The sequence below is a fragment of the Bombyx mandarina genome, chromosome 21 (assembly GCF_030267445.1).
Source record: "Bombyx mandarina strain Sakado chromosome 21, ASM3026744v2".
Taxonomy (NCBI): domain Eukaryota; kingdom Metazoa; phylum Arthropoda; class Insecta; order Lepidoptera; family Bombycidae; genus Bombyx; species Bombyx mandarina.
The window spans coordinates 9694402-9711624 of record NC_143227.1 but is presented as its reverse complement, the minus strand read 5'-3'; the positions used below and the strand labels follow the sequence as shown (position 1 = coordinate 9711624).

General features: G+C 36.0%; 1 protein-coding gene across 1 annotated transcript; it reads right to left on the bottom strand.

Annotated features, from left to right (window-relative positions):
- Nucleotides 1–7978: 7978 nt before the first annotated feature.
- Nucleotides 7979–15827, bottom strand: LOC114248280 (uncharacterized). The gene is made up of 7 exons (XM_028181483.2): nt 15728–15827; nt 13717–13939; nt 12572–12656; nt 11570–11761; nt 9930–10038; nt 8916–8980; nt 7979–8173 (listed from the first exon to the last, which is right to left on the bottom strand). The coding sequence occupies exons 2-7, from the start codon at nt 13809–13811 to the stop codon at nt 8117–8119; spliced, it is 603 nt and encodes a 200-aa protein (XP_028037284.2). The 5' UTR covers nt 13812–13939; nt 15728–15827; the 3' UTR covers nt 7979–8116.
- Between the last annotated feature and the right edge of the window lie 1396 nt (nt 15828–17223).

The window sequence follows — 17223 nt, the reverse complement described above, 5'->3', positions numbered from 1 at the left end:
GGGTAGGGCAGCCGTTGTGCTGTAAAAACCTTAGAGCTTATAATAATGTCTCAAGGTAGGTAGCGGCATTTACGTTGTAGATGTCTACGGGCTCCGGTAACCACTTCACATCAGGTGGACCATGAACTCGTCCACTCAACTAAGCAATAAAAAGAAAAAAATAATTAAACGCGTATGCCAAACTAAAAATCAAGGTAACATTTTTTTTATCCTATTGACATAGTCACAGCATATTAAGTCAAATTATTAAAATCATTGAACTGTCATCGGTTCTCGATATGTGCACAATTTTTCAGGTAAATCAAACATCTTAGTCATTTAAAAATTCATTACATCGGAAGATACATAGATAGAACAAGTGAAGCTAATAAAAATATTTTAAGGCATATTTTAGGCAGACGATCATACGGCCCACCTGATGGTGAGTGGTTACCGTCGCCCATGGACTTCAGCAATGCCAAGGGCAGAGCCAAGCCGCTGCCTACCGCTTAATACTCTCCACAAGCCTCGTTTGAAGAAGGACATGTCTCTCTCTAATAGGCGGCTTATTAGAGATAGACATCTGTCTCTCTCCCTCTCTCTCTGTCGTCAAAGCTGCTTTTCTTAAAGACATAAAGCTAAACGAAGTGGCATTATACGACTGTAACCATTTAACCGGGAACTAATCGATTAACGAAAATAAAGGCATGTTGCGACAAATTTAGTGAAATCCACCAAATCATAAAAGCTGTGATGGCACGTGGTCTGCCTATATTGGGCATTAAGAAATATAATGCACAATGTTCGAAACACGTCGTTGAGTTGTAACCGGTTTCATTTATCAAAAGAGAATTTTGCTGTCCTACTTCGCTTTGAAATAATTTCTTATTCTAAAGACACTTCAAGAATTCAAATGTGTACAAGAGATAACACTAATGAGTTGTTAAAATTTTCAGTTACTTTAATTGCCGCGATAACCATATGGGTATAGTCACTTATTATAAACTAGTCATAAATGTAATTTATATATTAATACGTGAAGCAAAAACTTTGTATCACTTTTTACGAAAATTGCGCGGACTGAAATTTTCCACACTTATAGAGAATATAGAGAAGAAGTGCACAATGCTAATATTTTTTTTAAATAATGAATAAAAGATACATTAAATCAATAAAAAAAATATTACACACACTACATACCATGTATTTGACGCACACACGCATGCATACTATTTATTGTCAAACTTTTGTTCTTGGCGTCTGTTGTCAAATTGAGAATAGATTAAACATTGTTTGTCTTTGTTAATATTTTTTATAGTGTAGTCTTGGCGAAATTTGTGATTATAGAAGTATAAAATACAATCATAATAGTGTACAAACTTACAATTCCAATTAATTATAGTCGAATTTCGACTACTGCGGGACCTCTAGTTATAGTAAAATCATACAGGATACATCCATACAGTACTGTAATCGATATTCATATGATGGTAAATTCTATTCTGTCTAAAGTAGAGGCTTCTAAACTTTTGCAATCAAAGTGCATAGTTAATAAGCGCAGTTTCGAACAACTTTTCACTATCAGAACCAAATCGAGTTAGCGTTCACATGACATGTTAAATTTCTATGAACAGTATAATTTTACACAATTTATCGTCTATTAGGAGTTGGAAAGTGTAAATGAAAGAAAAAAAATTAACTCCGCCGAAAATTTTTTTTATTGCCCTTGTAGGCAGACGAGCATACGGCCCACCTGATGGTGAGTGCTTACCGTCGCCCTTGGACTTCAGCAATACCAGGGGCAGAGCCAAGCCGCTGCCTACCATTAAGTACTCTCCACAAGCCTTATTTGAAGAAGGATATGTCATAGCGCTCGGGAAGGACCGTGGAGAGGAGCTCATTCCAAAGTCGGATGGTACGTGGCAAAAAAGATCTCAAGGAACGCACTGTGGATGAACGAAGTGGTTCCAGGTAGTATGGATGAACTCTACTCCGAATTGTAATTTTGTTAACTAATCTTCAATAAATATACCAAAAAACTAACTTTTTTTATTTTCTTTGAACTAAATGCGTAAATAGGCGTGTCCAAGGTCATCACAGTAGGTGTTGAGTATGGTACGTTGTTACAGAGGTCTCGCATTAACGCAGCGCCGCGCCAAGTGCCCCACAGGGCTAGACTCGGGACACTGTTTTTACTTTAAGAACGATGCTATGTACTCGTAAAATATTTTATGGATAGTTCATTATGAAATTTACTTTCATCTAATGACTCACTTTATTCAAATTTAATTTTAAACGAATTTCGCACTCTTCGATTAATTTGATCAATAAAGGACAATGCCCATTTTCTATGGGCGTTTGGGCCCCTAAAAAAAGTTGTCCTGTCATGATGGCTTTAACTTAATTTGATAGACAAAGAAATATCGTTTCATATTCAGAAAACGATTTTTATATTCTCACCCAGATTTAAGAGAAATCTGTTTTTTTCTGCAGTGAAAATTAAGTTGTTAATTGTTTTCTTCGAAATCAATAATCGCTCTCATAATTATTTACAGTATTAAATAAGTTAATTGTGGTTAATGTTGCTAGAAATAAGCCCTTACGTACATTTTATTATTATTATATCCTCATAATAATAATAAAATGAAATGAAAATCCGGAAGCCGGCAACGATATTGTTGTTGTTTTTAAATTCACCAATAAGCTGGCAAAGAGCGTAGCCTATACAGCCTAGTCTGTCGAAGTTATATATTTTTTATGTCAATAAAAAGCCGGTGTATCTCTTTTTATTGCTTTTTGGGAGTTTTGACGTCAACTCGACGAATACCACATTGACTAAGCACAGACCTTTTATACACAATATTACAAATACAATAAATACAAATTACACAATAAACTATTAAAAAAACATTAAAATAAAAATTCAAGTGACGCTTCATTCGGGTTGCTGCCAAAACTCTCTAATCATATATAATAAGAATAGAGTAATGGTAGGCCATTGATATTTTTACTAATGGAATCATTAATATCTAAAAACATTAAATAATTCATGGTTTTAAGTAATAATTATTATTACAATATATAAATATTGAATTGAACAAAAATAAACTAAGAAGCCTGTGAATTATAAGCATTAGCTATTTTTTTTTAATTTGTTGTTCAAGTCACAAACAACTCTTTCGTTTGACAGCATATAGGTTTGCTATAAGGCTGTATGGGCTAAGCCCTTTGCCTATTGGCGAATTTAAAAACTATGGCATGGATAGTTTTGGGATGTTATCAAATAAGTAATTTATTTTTTTGGAAAACAATGCCAGGTTGAAAGAAATGTTGATACATAAACTAAACAACGTGAAAAAATAAGGCATAGTTTTTCAAGTACAAATAGTTTTGACATAAAGTTGGCCCACTTTTGGGCATTGTCCTTTACTTTCAAAAACATATATTATGTTATTAATAAATAGATATGAAACTCCATGTAATATACTACGTCATTACGAATGGCGATAACATTGAAACAAACAATGATGTTTGGGATTGGTGAATCATCTTTCAAAGTTTTGTTAAATCGGAAATAACAGCAACATGGAATTGGTTGACTTAGAATGAGAAAATGGACTAAGTTTAACAACAAGTCTTGTCAATGATATTATTTTGTTATCAAATACACCAAATTGATACATCCGATAAACCGTACAATTTTCGCTGCTAAGCTATTTTCATTATAACTAATTCAAAAAAGTCTAGTCAATCCTATTATTTTGTTTTCAAATACACCAAACTGATACACCCGATAAAACCGTACAATTTTCGCTGCTAAGCTATTTTCATTATAACTAATTCAAAAAAGTCTAGTTTTTTTTTTTTTTTTTTTATTGCCCTTGTAGGCCGACGAGCATACGGCCCACCTGATGGTGAGTGGTTACCGTCGCCCATGGACTTCAGCAATGCCAGGGGCAGAGCCAAGCCGCTGCCTATCGCTTAATACTCTCCACAAGCCTCTTTTAAAGAAGGACATGTCATAGCGCTCGGGAAACACCGTGGAGGGGAGCTCATTCCATAGCCGGATGGTACGTGGCAGAAAAGACCTCTGGAAACGCACTGTCGATGACCGCAGTGGCTCCAGGTAGTATGGATGAACTCTACTCCGGTGGCGGGCGGTGCGATGGTAAAAACGAGATGCCGGTATCATCTCGAACAATTCCTCAGAGCACTCCCCATGGAACATTCGGTACAAAATACAGAGGGAACCGAAGTCCCTCCGCAGACCCAAAGGTTCCAAAGGATCCGCGAGAATGGGATTATCGACGACTCGAACGGCCCTCCTCTGTATGGAGTCAAATGGAAGAAGCTGGTATTTGGGAGCCCCGGCCCAGAGATGGGAACAGTACTCCACGTGAGGCCGGACTTGTGCTTTATAAAGCAAAAGTCTTTGTCCAGGCGTGAAATACCGCTTCGCTCTGTTGAGGACTCCCAGCATTTTGGACGCCAACTTGGCTTTGCCTTCCAAATGACTCCGAAATTGGACATCACTCGAAATGTCGACCCCAAGTATCCCGATGCTCGCGGAAGGTTGCAGGGATACTCCTTGGAATTGCGGCGCCATGACAAAGGGGTCCTTCTTCGCAGTGAACGCGCAAACTTGTGTCTTCAACGGGTTGAATTGAACTAAGTTCGATTCACCCCACTCGGAGACTCGCCCCAGAGAGTTCTCCACTTCAGACACAAGTTTTGATCGTCTCTCTTGCACCACGCTCCGAGAAAGACTCTGATGGCCGAAATAGTCAATCCTATTATTTTGTTTTCAAATACACCAACCTGATACACCCGATAAAACCGTACAATTTTCGCTGCTAAGCTATTTTCATTATAACTAATTCAAAAAAGTCTAGTCAATCCTATTATTTTGTTTTCAAATACACCAAATTAATACATCCGATAAAACCGTACAATTTTCGTTGCTAAGCTATTTTCATTATCACTAATTCATTCTAACGATGTCTTCGGAACTTGTTAAATCGAAGTAATATACTAAAGATATCAAACACCACGGGAGTTTTATATCCAGTAGTGATAGACGGTTTAATGTCCTAATAAAGCCATCGCTTATGTTGTAATAGTCTATCTTGATGGGCATCATACAGAGATTAGGGAGGTCACGTTTTCCGAAAGGTATAGCTAATATCCTAATTTATAAGATACAGCTAATTTGCTAAGGTAAAATTTAACAACAATCTAATAAAAGACCACTTGTTCTGATCAGGTAAATTCATAGGCAAATTACCGATCAAGAGGAAACCGTTCTTAACTACGGAGATAACTTCTGGTGATTGTATAATAGATACGATACAATTAAATACAGTTAAGCGAAATGTTATTAAGTATATGTTTGTATAGTAGATTCAAAAATTACGAAAAACAAATTTTCTGAAATAATAAATTTTATTTGTGCTTGAATTCAAATGTTACTTGTGTAACAGCCGATAAATTACAGTTTCACCTTGGAATAAATACCTCAGTGAAGAGTTCGTTCAGATTATTTTGTTCAGGTCTCTCGATTTGGAATCCGTAAATAAATCTATTAAGTTATCTTTTGGTTTGGTCGCTTGATTTTAAATAATAGTTGGTTCCGTTTTAATTTGGTAAATTTTTAAATTTGTCACAATCCCTTACGTCAAAAATAACAAAAAAATATGAGAGATATCAATACCTTATGATGCATTCAAACTTCGACGAATGCTCATATTTCGTAAGCTAAACTTATATATAAATTGTAGTCCACGATCTTAAAATAATTACCCAATTTTCTTTGTTTTAGGACAACGTAATATTTTATCACTACATACCATAGAAATACAAACATTCTCCAGTTCCAATGAAATTGCGCACTTTAACTTACCTGATCCAACGAATGCTTCAAATAAAATCCACAACAAAAATACATAATATTAAAAAACAGATTTATAAAAATCCAATGAATTCAGAATTAATAGTGGTAATACATTAAATTATAAACAAAACAAAATGAAACAAAAAAATAGTATGATAATAAAATATAAGAGTTATTAAGTAAACAAAATATCATATTACTATTTAAACCGTTACATATTCAGAATGTTGGAAATAACAAAAACAAATGGTATTCTGAATTCATTGTCAAAATACTAAAATGACTCACGTTTAGCTGCATCACGATTTTGTTGTATGCTCGGTGCCACCTCTGTCTCGCTGTGAACTTCGGCTGCTCTGCTTTATCGTCCCGCTGCTCCGGCTCTTGAAATACACCGTCTTCCTCATTATACTGTCCGTCTCGTCTAAATTGATCTTGGTCATCGAACTTCTCATGCTCATCTTGAAACTCATCTTCGTGGTATGCGTCTTCGTCTTGATAATCATCACCTTGATCATCGAACGATTCCTGTCTACCCCTGAACGAACTAGTGTCCTCGGCTACCTCATGGTACGTTGTGCGCTCATCTTGAAATGTTACTTTTGATTTTTCTGTAGGTTGTTCTGCAATAATTGATACGTTTTAGTTGGACAGTAAATCAATTCGTTTTATAAGAAAAAAATAATAGATGTTACGATTGCTCAAACTACCAAATGAGGAATAAGTATAAATAAATATGGTTAATTGAATTGAGAATTTATTAATTTGAAAAATATATAATGAAACTTGACATTTGTTTTAATTACATTCTAATCCAGATTACGTCTAGTACGCAATCGAATTTGGCGGTTTTCGAAAATATTCAAGTTTAAGTTTCTTTTTATCAGATAGATTATTACACCACGTCACAAAATATAATGAAAAATGTGAGTTTAAATAGTTATAAATTAATAGACAGAAATAAGGTCTCATTTTTGTTCAAATATTCGTTCAAAATTATTTTTTACATTTTTGTATAAATACAATGCAATAAATAATTACCATCTTGTTTACCCGGCACGGATAGTTTATCCTCGTGTTGAAATGAACTTTGCGATGTTCTACGGTCAATAACAGAAGGCGTTTGGCTATGGTAACTGTCCACAGAAGGTTTACGCATTTGCGAGATCGCTCTTGTTGGAGATGCGACCTTGTGCAAAGGACTCCTAGGACTGCTTGGAATTTCCGACATATGCCTATCATCGACATCTTCTTCATGGATTGTATCATGCATGTATTCATCATCTCGATATCTATCCAAAGAAATCTTATCGCGATCTATCGATTGATCGTATTCAGTCTTATGATACTCGTCTTCGTAGGCACTTTCTTCAAAACTTGAGTGGAGTAAGTCATCTGGTGCGTCCGGTAACGTCCGCGTTCGACGCACTGGTGGTCTCTGTATAGACTCCTGTCTCCTAAGAGAAGGAGTGCGGGGTAAAATTGGAGCCGTTGTCGTCGCCGTTGATGTTGGCGCTGACGGCGTTGTTTCTGGGACGGAGGCTGTCACTGGAAGTTTGGATGAAAATGGTGTTACGGGAGCTACACCTGTAGAAAACTGATTTGTAGGAACAGTTGATGATTGATTCATATGCGGAGATTGTGGTGCTGCCGGGGCAGAAACTGCGGCTGCTGCAGCGCCAAAGAAGCTTCCTAATTTCTTTGCGCCACCCGCCATTAAGGAGCCTAATGTAGCAGCGCCAGTCATTACCGTCGCTTGCAACTGTTGTGCCGACTGTTGCTGTTTTTGTTGAAGGTTTTGCTGTTGTAACTGTAATTGTTGCTGTTGTGCTTGCTGTTGCTGTAAATTACTTTTTTGTTGTTGTTCATAGTGTTGCTGCTGGTTTTTTTGTTCTTGTTGAATCTGTTGTGTTTGATCGTGCTGCGGCGTTTGCTGGTTGTATTGTTGTTCTGAATGCTGTTGTTGTTGTGGCTTCTGGTCTTGTAAGTAATCCTGATCTGGCAAAACCTGCTGTTTACTGTCATCTTCATATTGGTACTGAAAGTCCTGCTGGTCTTGATATATACTTTGTTTATCATGATATTGAGCTTCTTGGCTCGATTGAAATTGTTGATCATCATACTGATAGTTAAATTGTGAATAATTTTGGTCCTGATAAATTTCTTGTTGGCTAGTTATAGGCGGTTGAGTCAAACAAGATATTGTCGATGGCACAGTCTTTGATAACAATAAGTCTTGTTCACTAGTCACTGGATAACTAAACTGCGTCGCATTGTCCGAATCAGTCCACGGGGTTTTTTGAGCTGAAATTTTGAAAAAAGCACTGTTGAAATGAAACGTTACTGTGTCGCAGATACTGTTTATCAAACGGCAAGCCATGACTGAATGTCAACAAACAATAAATTTGAATGTCAAATACAGTTTTATTATTTACTCAATCGTACACAGGAAGCCATTATCGTGTGTCCCACAGCGAATATATTTAGCCCTAGTGATAGTACATATAAGTGTTCTGTTTGAATACATATAGTTCACAAAGAAACTACTGCTAATACTTTTAATGGCCACATGATTTTACATGATAACAATCTATCCAGCTATTTAGAAGATATATGTAGATAATGCCGACTGCTTAAAATAGTCGCCAGGTAGTAAGACTTTTAGTATTTGCACAAATTTTCTGTAATGTAATAATGTCGCCTATACATATATTTTGCAAAACAGTCACGCGATTTGAAGGCGATGGAAGATTATTCCAAAACAATTGATACTTCCGCCTTAAGTACCGAAAAAAGATTGTTACACGAATACTTTAAAAGCCTCTTAATAAGTATCAAGTGCCCTTAACCTGTCTGCCCCTAGACTCTTATACAAGACTAAACATTGAAGAAATTTAAGTTTTCACTTGCAACTGTATTCTCGGATATAATTGCTTTAATAAAATACTGTAGGTATTCATCTCAACGAGGTATGCCTTTCGGATATTATGCAGTAAAAAGTGGACGTAAAACATTGACTTCTAATCGCTTTAAGTATCTAACTCACCAGCTGCAGGCGGAGTAGCATGAGGAGTTTCATTAAAGAATGGTTGCATTTCATCTTCGTCGTAACTGCGAACAAATTTAATTATAAGCATTTTTAATTACAAATCCTCACATGGGATCGCCTATGAAAAGATGGATATTATAAACTGAAGTTATATTAATAAAGAGAGAGAGAGAATACACTTTATTGCACACCAAAACACAATTTACATTCAAAAAAACAATCAAAAAACAGATAAATTTGTACAATAGACGGTCTTATCGCTAAAAGCGATCTCTTCCAGACAACCGTTTAATTTATAAAATAAATATCTATTTTAACACATATACCTATTTATAATTATATTTGAATGACAAATCAACGTTTTATTTTTGCATTAATATTTAGAGATTTAGATTGAACTGGCTATTACAGGTGAAACCGAATTGCATATTTTTTTCTAGCTATTCTATTGATCCCGAGTGGTCATACTAGACTCACTGAATGAGTAGGTGAGCTCACAGGGCTCCAACCTGATAAATTTGCCAATACTGAGCAGTACTTCGTAGAATATACCACCGGATCAGAAACGCGACCCACTGAGACGATTTGGCGTGAAACTCAGTGTGCTGGAAATATAATACTGAAAAGAAACGTTAAGGTGATCCCGCCTTTAAGACAGTAATGCAGGATTGATACCATCTGGATCGATTTTTAAATTTGTATTTTTACTCAAAATTTCAAACTGTTTTTATGAATTTATCATTTTCCTATAAGAACATAATGTTGAAACAGACGACCGTAGATACAAACAGATAAATAATGTCAGAGTAAATTTTCTCGCCAGAGTTATACTACACAAACGTTTACGGATGCTGACATCTGTCAATGTGGGCGTGACACTCAGATTTGCTAGACGTAATCACCTTATAATTAAGTAACTTTTTCTATGTCTGATACATATACATATCTCTGTCTGATACCCAATAAGTACCAAATGAACAAATAGAACGCTAACTACCTTGCTGTACATACCTTGTGTAATTATTATCAGTATACAACTCAGTAGCAGTGTCTTGATATTGCGGCTGGTAATTGTAGCTGTCGTAACCGTAGCTCGCGTCGGGAATAACTTTTTCAGGTTCTAAAAAGGAAACTGTAATGAATTTTTGATAACCATGATATTTTTTATCAATTTTATTGATTCGTTGTGTTTGAATTGGTGCAATGCAATGTTTTTGTCCCTCTATCAGTTTTTGTTTAAAATTATTAAATATAGGACAGTCAGTTGTACTTTTTAGTTCGAATTTAGAATATAAACTAGTCTTATTATATCCATCAATAAAAATCGCTTCAATTAATTTCACTCAAAGAAAACTGCCGTAGCATACCGGCCAGGGCCCTAAAACTGCGATAATTTAATACAAAAAAATTTTTTGTATGGAAACTATCGACATTTTGTAGCGGATGCCCCTAAACCTATATATTGTTAAAGTTAAGGCATTTCATTATTGTGTAACTAAACACAGAAAAAAAAACAACTTTATTTGTCACTAGAGGTCCCGCAGTAGTCGAAATTCGACTATAATTAATTGGAATTTTAAGTTTGTACACTATTATGATTGTATTTTATACTTCTATAATCACAAATTTCGCAATTTTCACTATAAAAAAATATTAATAAAGACAAATTATATTTAATCTGTTCTCAATTTGACCACAGACGTCAAGAACCAAAGTTTGACAATAAATAGTACGCATGTGTGTGTGCGTCAAATACATGGTATGTAGTGTGTGTAATGTTTTCTTTATTAATTTAATGTATCTTTCATGCATTATTTAAAAAAAATATTAGCATTGTGCACTTCTTCTCTATATTCTCTATAAGTGTGGAAAATTTCATACTCCTCCGTCCGCGCAATTTTCGTAAAAAGGGATACAAAGTTTTTGCTTCACGGATATAGTACGTATCACGTATATACGTATATAGTATATAGATAGACAAATTGATTAAATTTTATCAATTAGTGGTTTCTGAAATTTTACAAAATCCTTATTTAAACATAAAATGTATGATAGGTAATTTTTTACTGCCATCTACAGGAGCAATGAGAAACTAATCGAAGCGAAGCCATGTAGTGGCTGATGCCCGTAAAAATGTTTGTTGAGTGCTTAAGTTACTTTTTTTAAGGGATTTTATGACCTGGTAACTAAGGCCTTTTTTAGGTCATATCTTATTTTAATTTATATTCTTGTTTTTATGAAAAATCATAATATGGAGTGAAATGAAATAAAATGAAATTGATTAATTTGAGACATTAATTAGTTGGGATCAAATTAAATCAAATGAGATGAGATGATATGATATGGGATGAAATATAATCTCAGTAAAATGGTGATCATTTACTGAGATTTTTTCAGTGGACTGTTTGGAGGATCCCGAGAAGTTACGTCCAGCGGCTTTGTTTCATTTTCCGACATTTAACAGATATTAAACACGGATATTTCACAGATATCAAACAATTAATAAACCACCGTTATTACACATTTAAACCTGAAGAAACACTAAATAGACAAAATAAGACAAATCACACAGATTCACTCCTCGCATTCCCGCCAAAAAGACCGCTTGAGCTACTTATCTATAACTAATTTATGTGTATTATCTGTGATACCGGGTTCGTAAGGCACGTGCGCGGTGGGAGTTGTCGTGGCGGGAGTGTAGGAACCGACGGGCGGCTGCGGGAGCCTCGACACGGTGGGGGGCCGCGGCAGTCGCCGACCCCGCCCGCTGCGGACAGACCCCGACTCGCTGCTTGGAGGCATCGGTAGTGCTCGACCACGTTTCGGCGTTGATGATGGTGTCGCTACAACGATATAGTTCAAGTTTTAGTTTTTTTATTGCATATATGGGTGGACTAGCTCACAGATCACCTGGTGTTAAGTGGTCACTAGAGCCCATAGACATCTACAACGTAAATGCGCCACCCACCTTGAGATATAAGTTCTAAGGTCTCAGTATAGTTATAACGGCTGCCCCACTGCTCAAACCGAAAGGCATTACTGCTTCACGGCAGACGCGCGATCTAGCTTATGAGTGTGAAGGGGACAGTTAATGTTTTGCTTTTATTAATGTTTAATATAGCGTGGTCTTGTTTTATTATTGTTTTAACATGAAATTATCATTGTCTAATTATAATTGCATAAGTTGATAAAAAATGCTATGCAATAGCTTTACTGCGGCAGTTCCCAAGTGCCACACGTTTTTTTTTTATTAGACGGTGTTATTCCTTCACCGTGGAAGTCAATCGTGAACATTTGTTAAGTACGTATTTCATTGGAAAAATTGGTACCCGCCTGCGAGATTTCAACACCGATGCATCGCAAGATACAAATGCACCGGACGTCTTATCCTGTAGGCTCAGAATTTAGTAACATATTGGTAGTTTAGCAGATCAGCATTTATGGCGGTATTCTATTGTAAGCAATTTTAGTGTTTTTAAACTCTATAAATAATTATTGGTATTAGAGCATGCGATGAGTCGGTACGGGTAGAGAACTCATCTCTACTGCGAAGCACATGCTCTGATTTAACGGGCGGAAGGCTTATACTACAAAATTGAGACCAAATATTTTTGCATAGATTTTAAAATTTAACGTAGTCAAAAAGTACATACCTGGTAGGCTCGCAGCTGTTCTTCTAGGCCGCGGTCTGTACGGCGCCATCTCGTTGTGATCCGAATAGCGTGACGACAGAACCGTCTGCAATACAAACATAATGTTACGCCGGTAAGAGTAACGCCATCTATGGCCAAATAGTCGAACGAATATCGAAGGATCTACTAGCATCTAGAACGCTCGAGAAGTACAACGCCATCTATTGTCACATAGCGGAAACACGGTACTCGGCTTTTGTGGAATATTCTCGACTATTCTAGAGATTTCGTCTCGACTATAAAAGCGTTGCAGAGATGGCGCGCAGCCAGCTAGTACCTAATCGGAACTACTCAAAGTGAAACAGAGAACGGATCACCTGGAGCGAAGCGGAAGAAGCGAATTGAGAATTTTAAAGTGTTTGTCAAGCGTTTTAAGTGTCATAAATGCTAATACAGTGTTAACTTGTAATTCGGCAGAATTTTTTATTTACCCTGAGCCCCAGCGCATAACAATAAATTACCTAGTGTTTTTTTCGTATTTCGCGAGTCATAATTAAAATTACTTTTACGGTTTAGTTACGGAGTCATCCATGACCACGAAAACTGTAACTGTAACTGCAGTACTCGAAATTTCAAAAAAAAGTGCGAGATATTCAAAGAAATTTTAATTTCATTAAGCGATATACAACATTTTTCCTTCTATAAAGTATTAATCGTGAACTCTGAATCTCTGCGGTGTATTCTACGCACTCAAACAAGATTTATTTTACTCTCGAGCAAGTATTGTACACTAACCACTATTTTGTTTATCGCACGTATGTATGTAGCGTATCAAAATTGCTTCATTTCAATATAAAATTACAGCTACTTCTAATATTAAATGTTAAAATAATGTTTTACCAATAGTAAAGTATACGGAAAGTAATTTTATTATTTACTAATATTCACCCATTGATCGAAATTCGACCATAATCAATAACACCTCAAGGTTGGTAGTCATTTAATTATGGTCATTTTGAACAGAATAAACTGTCTATATCCTAATATTTTTATCGATAGTATTAGTCAACATGATAACAGAGAAAAGTCATCAATTTTTCATAACGCGCCTAAAGAAGTATAACTTCAAAATATTAAAAACACAATATACTGTGTGACAAACTGACCTGCTTAGGCGGCACTTGAGGTAGTTGAACAACGGAAGACCGTCTTTTATTAACGATGTTCTCGTATTCTGTCGGTGTGAGCCCGTAACCATCATCGAAGAAATACTGTCCTCCACTATCCCACTGTCTCGGCGTATCCCTTACATACGATTGGTATGAATAGCTACTAGTATCGTAGTATTCTTCATAGCTTGGCTGCTGAGATATTACATTTATGTGGTCCCTGAAAAAACTCATTATTTTAGTATATGCGTTTCGGTTTGAAGGGCGGAGCAGCCGTTGTACTGTTAAAAATGAGACCTTATGACTCAAGGAGGGTGGTGGAATTTACGTTGTAGATGTCTACGGGCTCCAGTAACAACTTAACACCAGGTGGTCCGGGAGTTCGATCACCTACCTAAGTAATAAAAAACAAAAAAAAAACACGTAGCACTCGGGGACTGCCGCGGTAAAGCTATTGCATAGCTTTTTTTATCAACTTATGAAATTATTATAATTATACAATAATAATTTAATGTTAAAACAATAATAAGACCACGCTATATTAATAAACATTAACAAAAGCAAAATATTAACTGTTCCCTTCACACAAATAAGCTAGACCGCGCGAGAGAGAGATGGGCAAACTTTTCATGAAATGCATGCAGTGCGACGTCACGCCGCGCGCTTATTCACAAACACTACACAAGCGCAACGTGTCAATGTGTTGAGCTACATGGTATGGTGGAGTAGGGGGTGTTAGATTTTATTTTCGTTATGGAATTTCTTGATTCGCTCGCCGCGCTCAAAGCCCGCGATAGAAGCTATGCAATAGCTCAAAAATGTTGGGCACTGTTTAAAATGATCACCTTATCTAATTTTTATCATAGAATCTATAACTAATATCATAGGATCCTAACCGCAAAAGCAGGGTTGATCTGCATTAACTGTAACCACTGTGTTCATCGATAGATGCTTACAAGGAACCATTTTTTACCATCTACCATCCGTTGTCTGGAATGAGCTCCACTCAATGGTAATTCCCGAACACATCCCCTTCTTCAAACGAGCCAGTAGCAGTAACTCCCAGCGGTATGCAGCGGCTTGTTTATGTCTGGGTTTGCTGAGTATCCATGAGCAACGGTAACTACTTCATACCAGGTGAGTCATAAGCGCACCTGAATCAGGCGGCAAAGGATACCTTACATTTATGTTCACGCTGAGACAACACTGTCGTTCTTTAAATGACCTTCGTAAATAATGATTACATAGATTTCAGTCATTGCTCTCATACTTCCGAACAATGCATATGTTTATGATAGTCAGTCGGAAATATTCACACAACTGTTACTGTCATTAACATTAGCCACTTTGAACGCTATGGTACAAGCTTTGCGATCGAATTTTCATTCAAAGAAATATGCGCTCAATCTAAGTTACCACTAAGTGATGATATGTAATAAGTTGACAGAATTTTTTTACATGATAGTAGATGAACTTATGGTTACTAAGCGGTTACAGACATCACAATCATATCACATCACATGAAATCTAGCGTGAGATAATGTCAACGTAATTGTTAAATTGTGAATGAGTTTATTAGCCAGTTCACAGTGACGGTCTTTTTAACCATGTACTATTCGATATTCAGTAAGTATAATTAATTACATTTGAACGGAGTTGAATGAATTTAAAACCGAATGGAGAGCAATTAATTCTTTAAAATGACAGACGACGAGATCTTTTACCATACAATAACCGTTTCTGTAACTTAAATAAGCTCGTCGCTAATTAATATGAAAATCGTGAAAACCATACATTTGTTAAAGTTTTAAACACCGCTACTTTTTATGTAGAATATTTATTTTTGGAACGATTATTAATAAGAGTCGAAAACCCAATTTTCACTCGCGGACCACACTAATATATCTTGAGGAGCGGGCGCACGGAATCCGATTCTTAAGTTAGAATTGAAGAAAACCTCAGAGTAGTATTTTTTCTTGAGAAAGAATTAATATAGAAATGGGCTTACCCTATATGCGTGCCAGTGGTAGGGTAGGATTCGTATCCGTATCCCAATCCATCATCGTACAATGTGCTCTGCCTTTCTAAGCTTGGACGTCTTTGTTCCTCTGCGAATAAATTTAACAAAAATCTAAATTCGGCTCTGAATAATGACATTTAAAATAGTAATTGAATAGTTACGAACATAAACCATCAAAAAATCATCATTTATATCATCAACATATAATAATTTAATAAATGGATAAAGTTCTCAAATTTTATCAATGAAGTGCTAACTATAAGAGATAATAATATAATACTATAATATATTCCACTTGAATCCATGTTAATAAATATTAAACTATTTTGTTTATTTTTTTTATATTATTTGTCAATGAAATTTGACAGCATTAATACGCCATCCAGCGGAAAAATAATGTAAAAACAATATTAGTACTATATCCAACAGATGGTGTTATGTACGGGTTAAAAAAACGGTGGTTTTGAATGCACATACTGTCCATGCACAGGGAACCCACTGTACTGTTTGGACCATAATTTAAATTTTATTCAAAAGGCTTAAACTAACCTCCAGATTGCCAATCAGCAGCCGTCCGCCAGGATATAGCTGATTCCATGCTCGCCTGTGCGTGTAGCTGCGACCACGTATCCATCCTACAATGTAAGAATTCACATTCAACCAAAATAGCGAAATAGAGCCGTACCAACATCATAGTAGCGTATTTTTAAATATTTATCAGACATCAGAGTAAAACGAGAAATAATTTTCAAGCTGTGTGGCAGAATTTATATGTTTGTATACTGATGGGTTCCAATACGTTCCGCAAAGAGCCAAAGGGAAAGGGGGTGACTGAAAACCATCGCTGTTCGATTTATCGACCTTGAACAGCATTAGCTGAGCCACCTCATTTTGCCTTTTTTCTCTATTTTTTTCTTTTCTTTTATTTGTATTTTATTTTATTTAATGTGAAAGGCAATAAATGAACTTTTATTATTATTATTATTAATAATGCTATTAGAAGTTTTAAATCAATAATAAATAAAGATATACCTATTCGTTCTGGGTTGACTATTGTAGTAAAGTGGATCGGTATCTCCGTGTGTGTGGTATTCATCTCTCTCGTACGAATTCTCCCGCGATGTTTCCAACGATCTCTGAAATAATAAAACCGATTCCTTTAGCTTAGAAGATTTTTTTTTCCACCTCGGACTAACTAACTAACTGCTACTCTTTAACAAAATAATTTCACATTGAAGTCGTCGTGGCCTAAAGGATAAGACGTCCATCGTATTCGTGTTCAGCGATGCACCGGTGTTCGAATCCCAGGCTGGTACCAATTTTTCTAATAAAATACGTACTCAACAAATGTTCACGATTGACTTCCACGGTGAAGGAATAACATAGTGTAATACAAATCAAACCCGCAAAATTATAATTTGCGTAACTATTGGTGGTAGGACCTCTTGTGAGTCCGCGCGGGTAGGTACCACCACCCTGCCTAT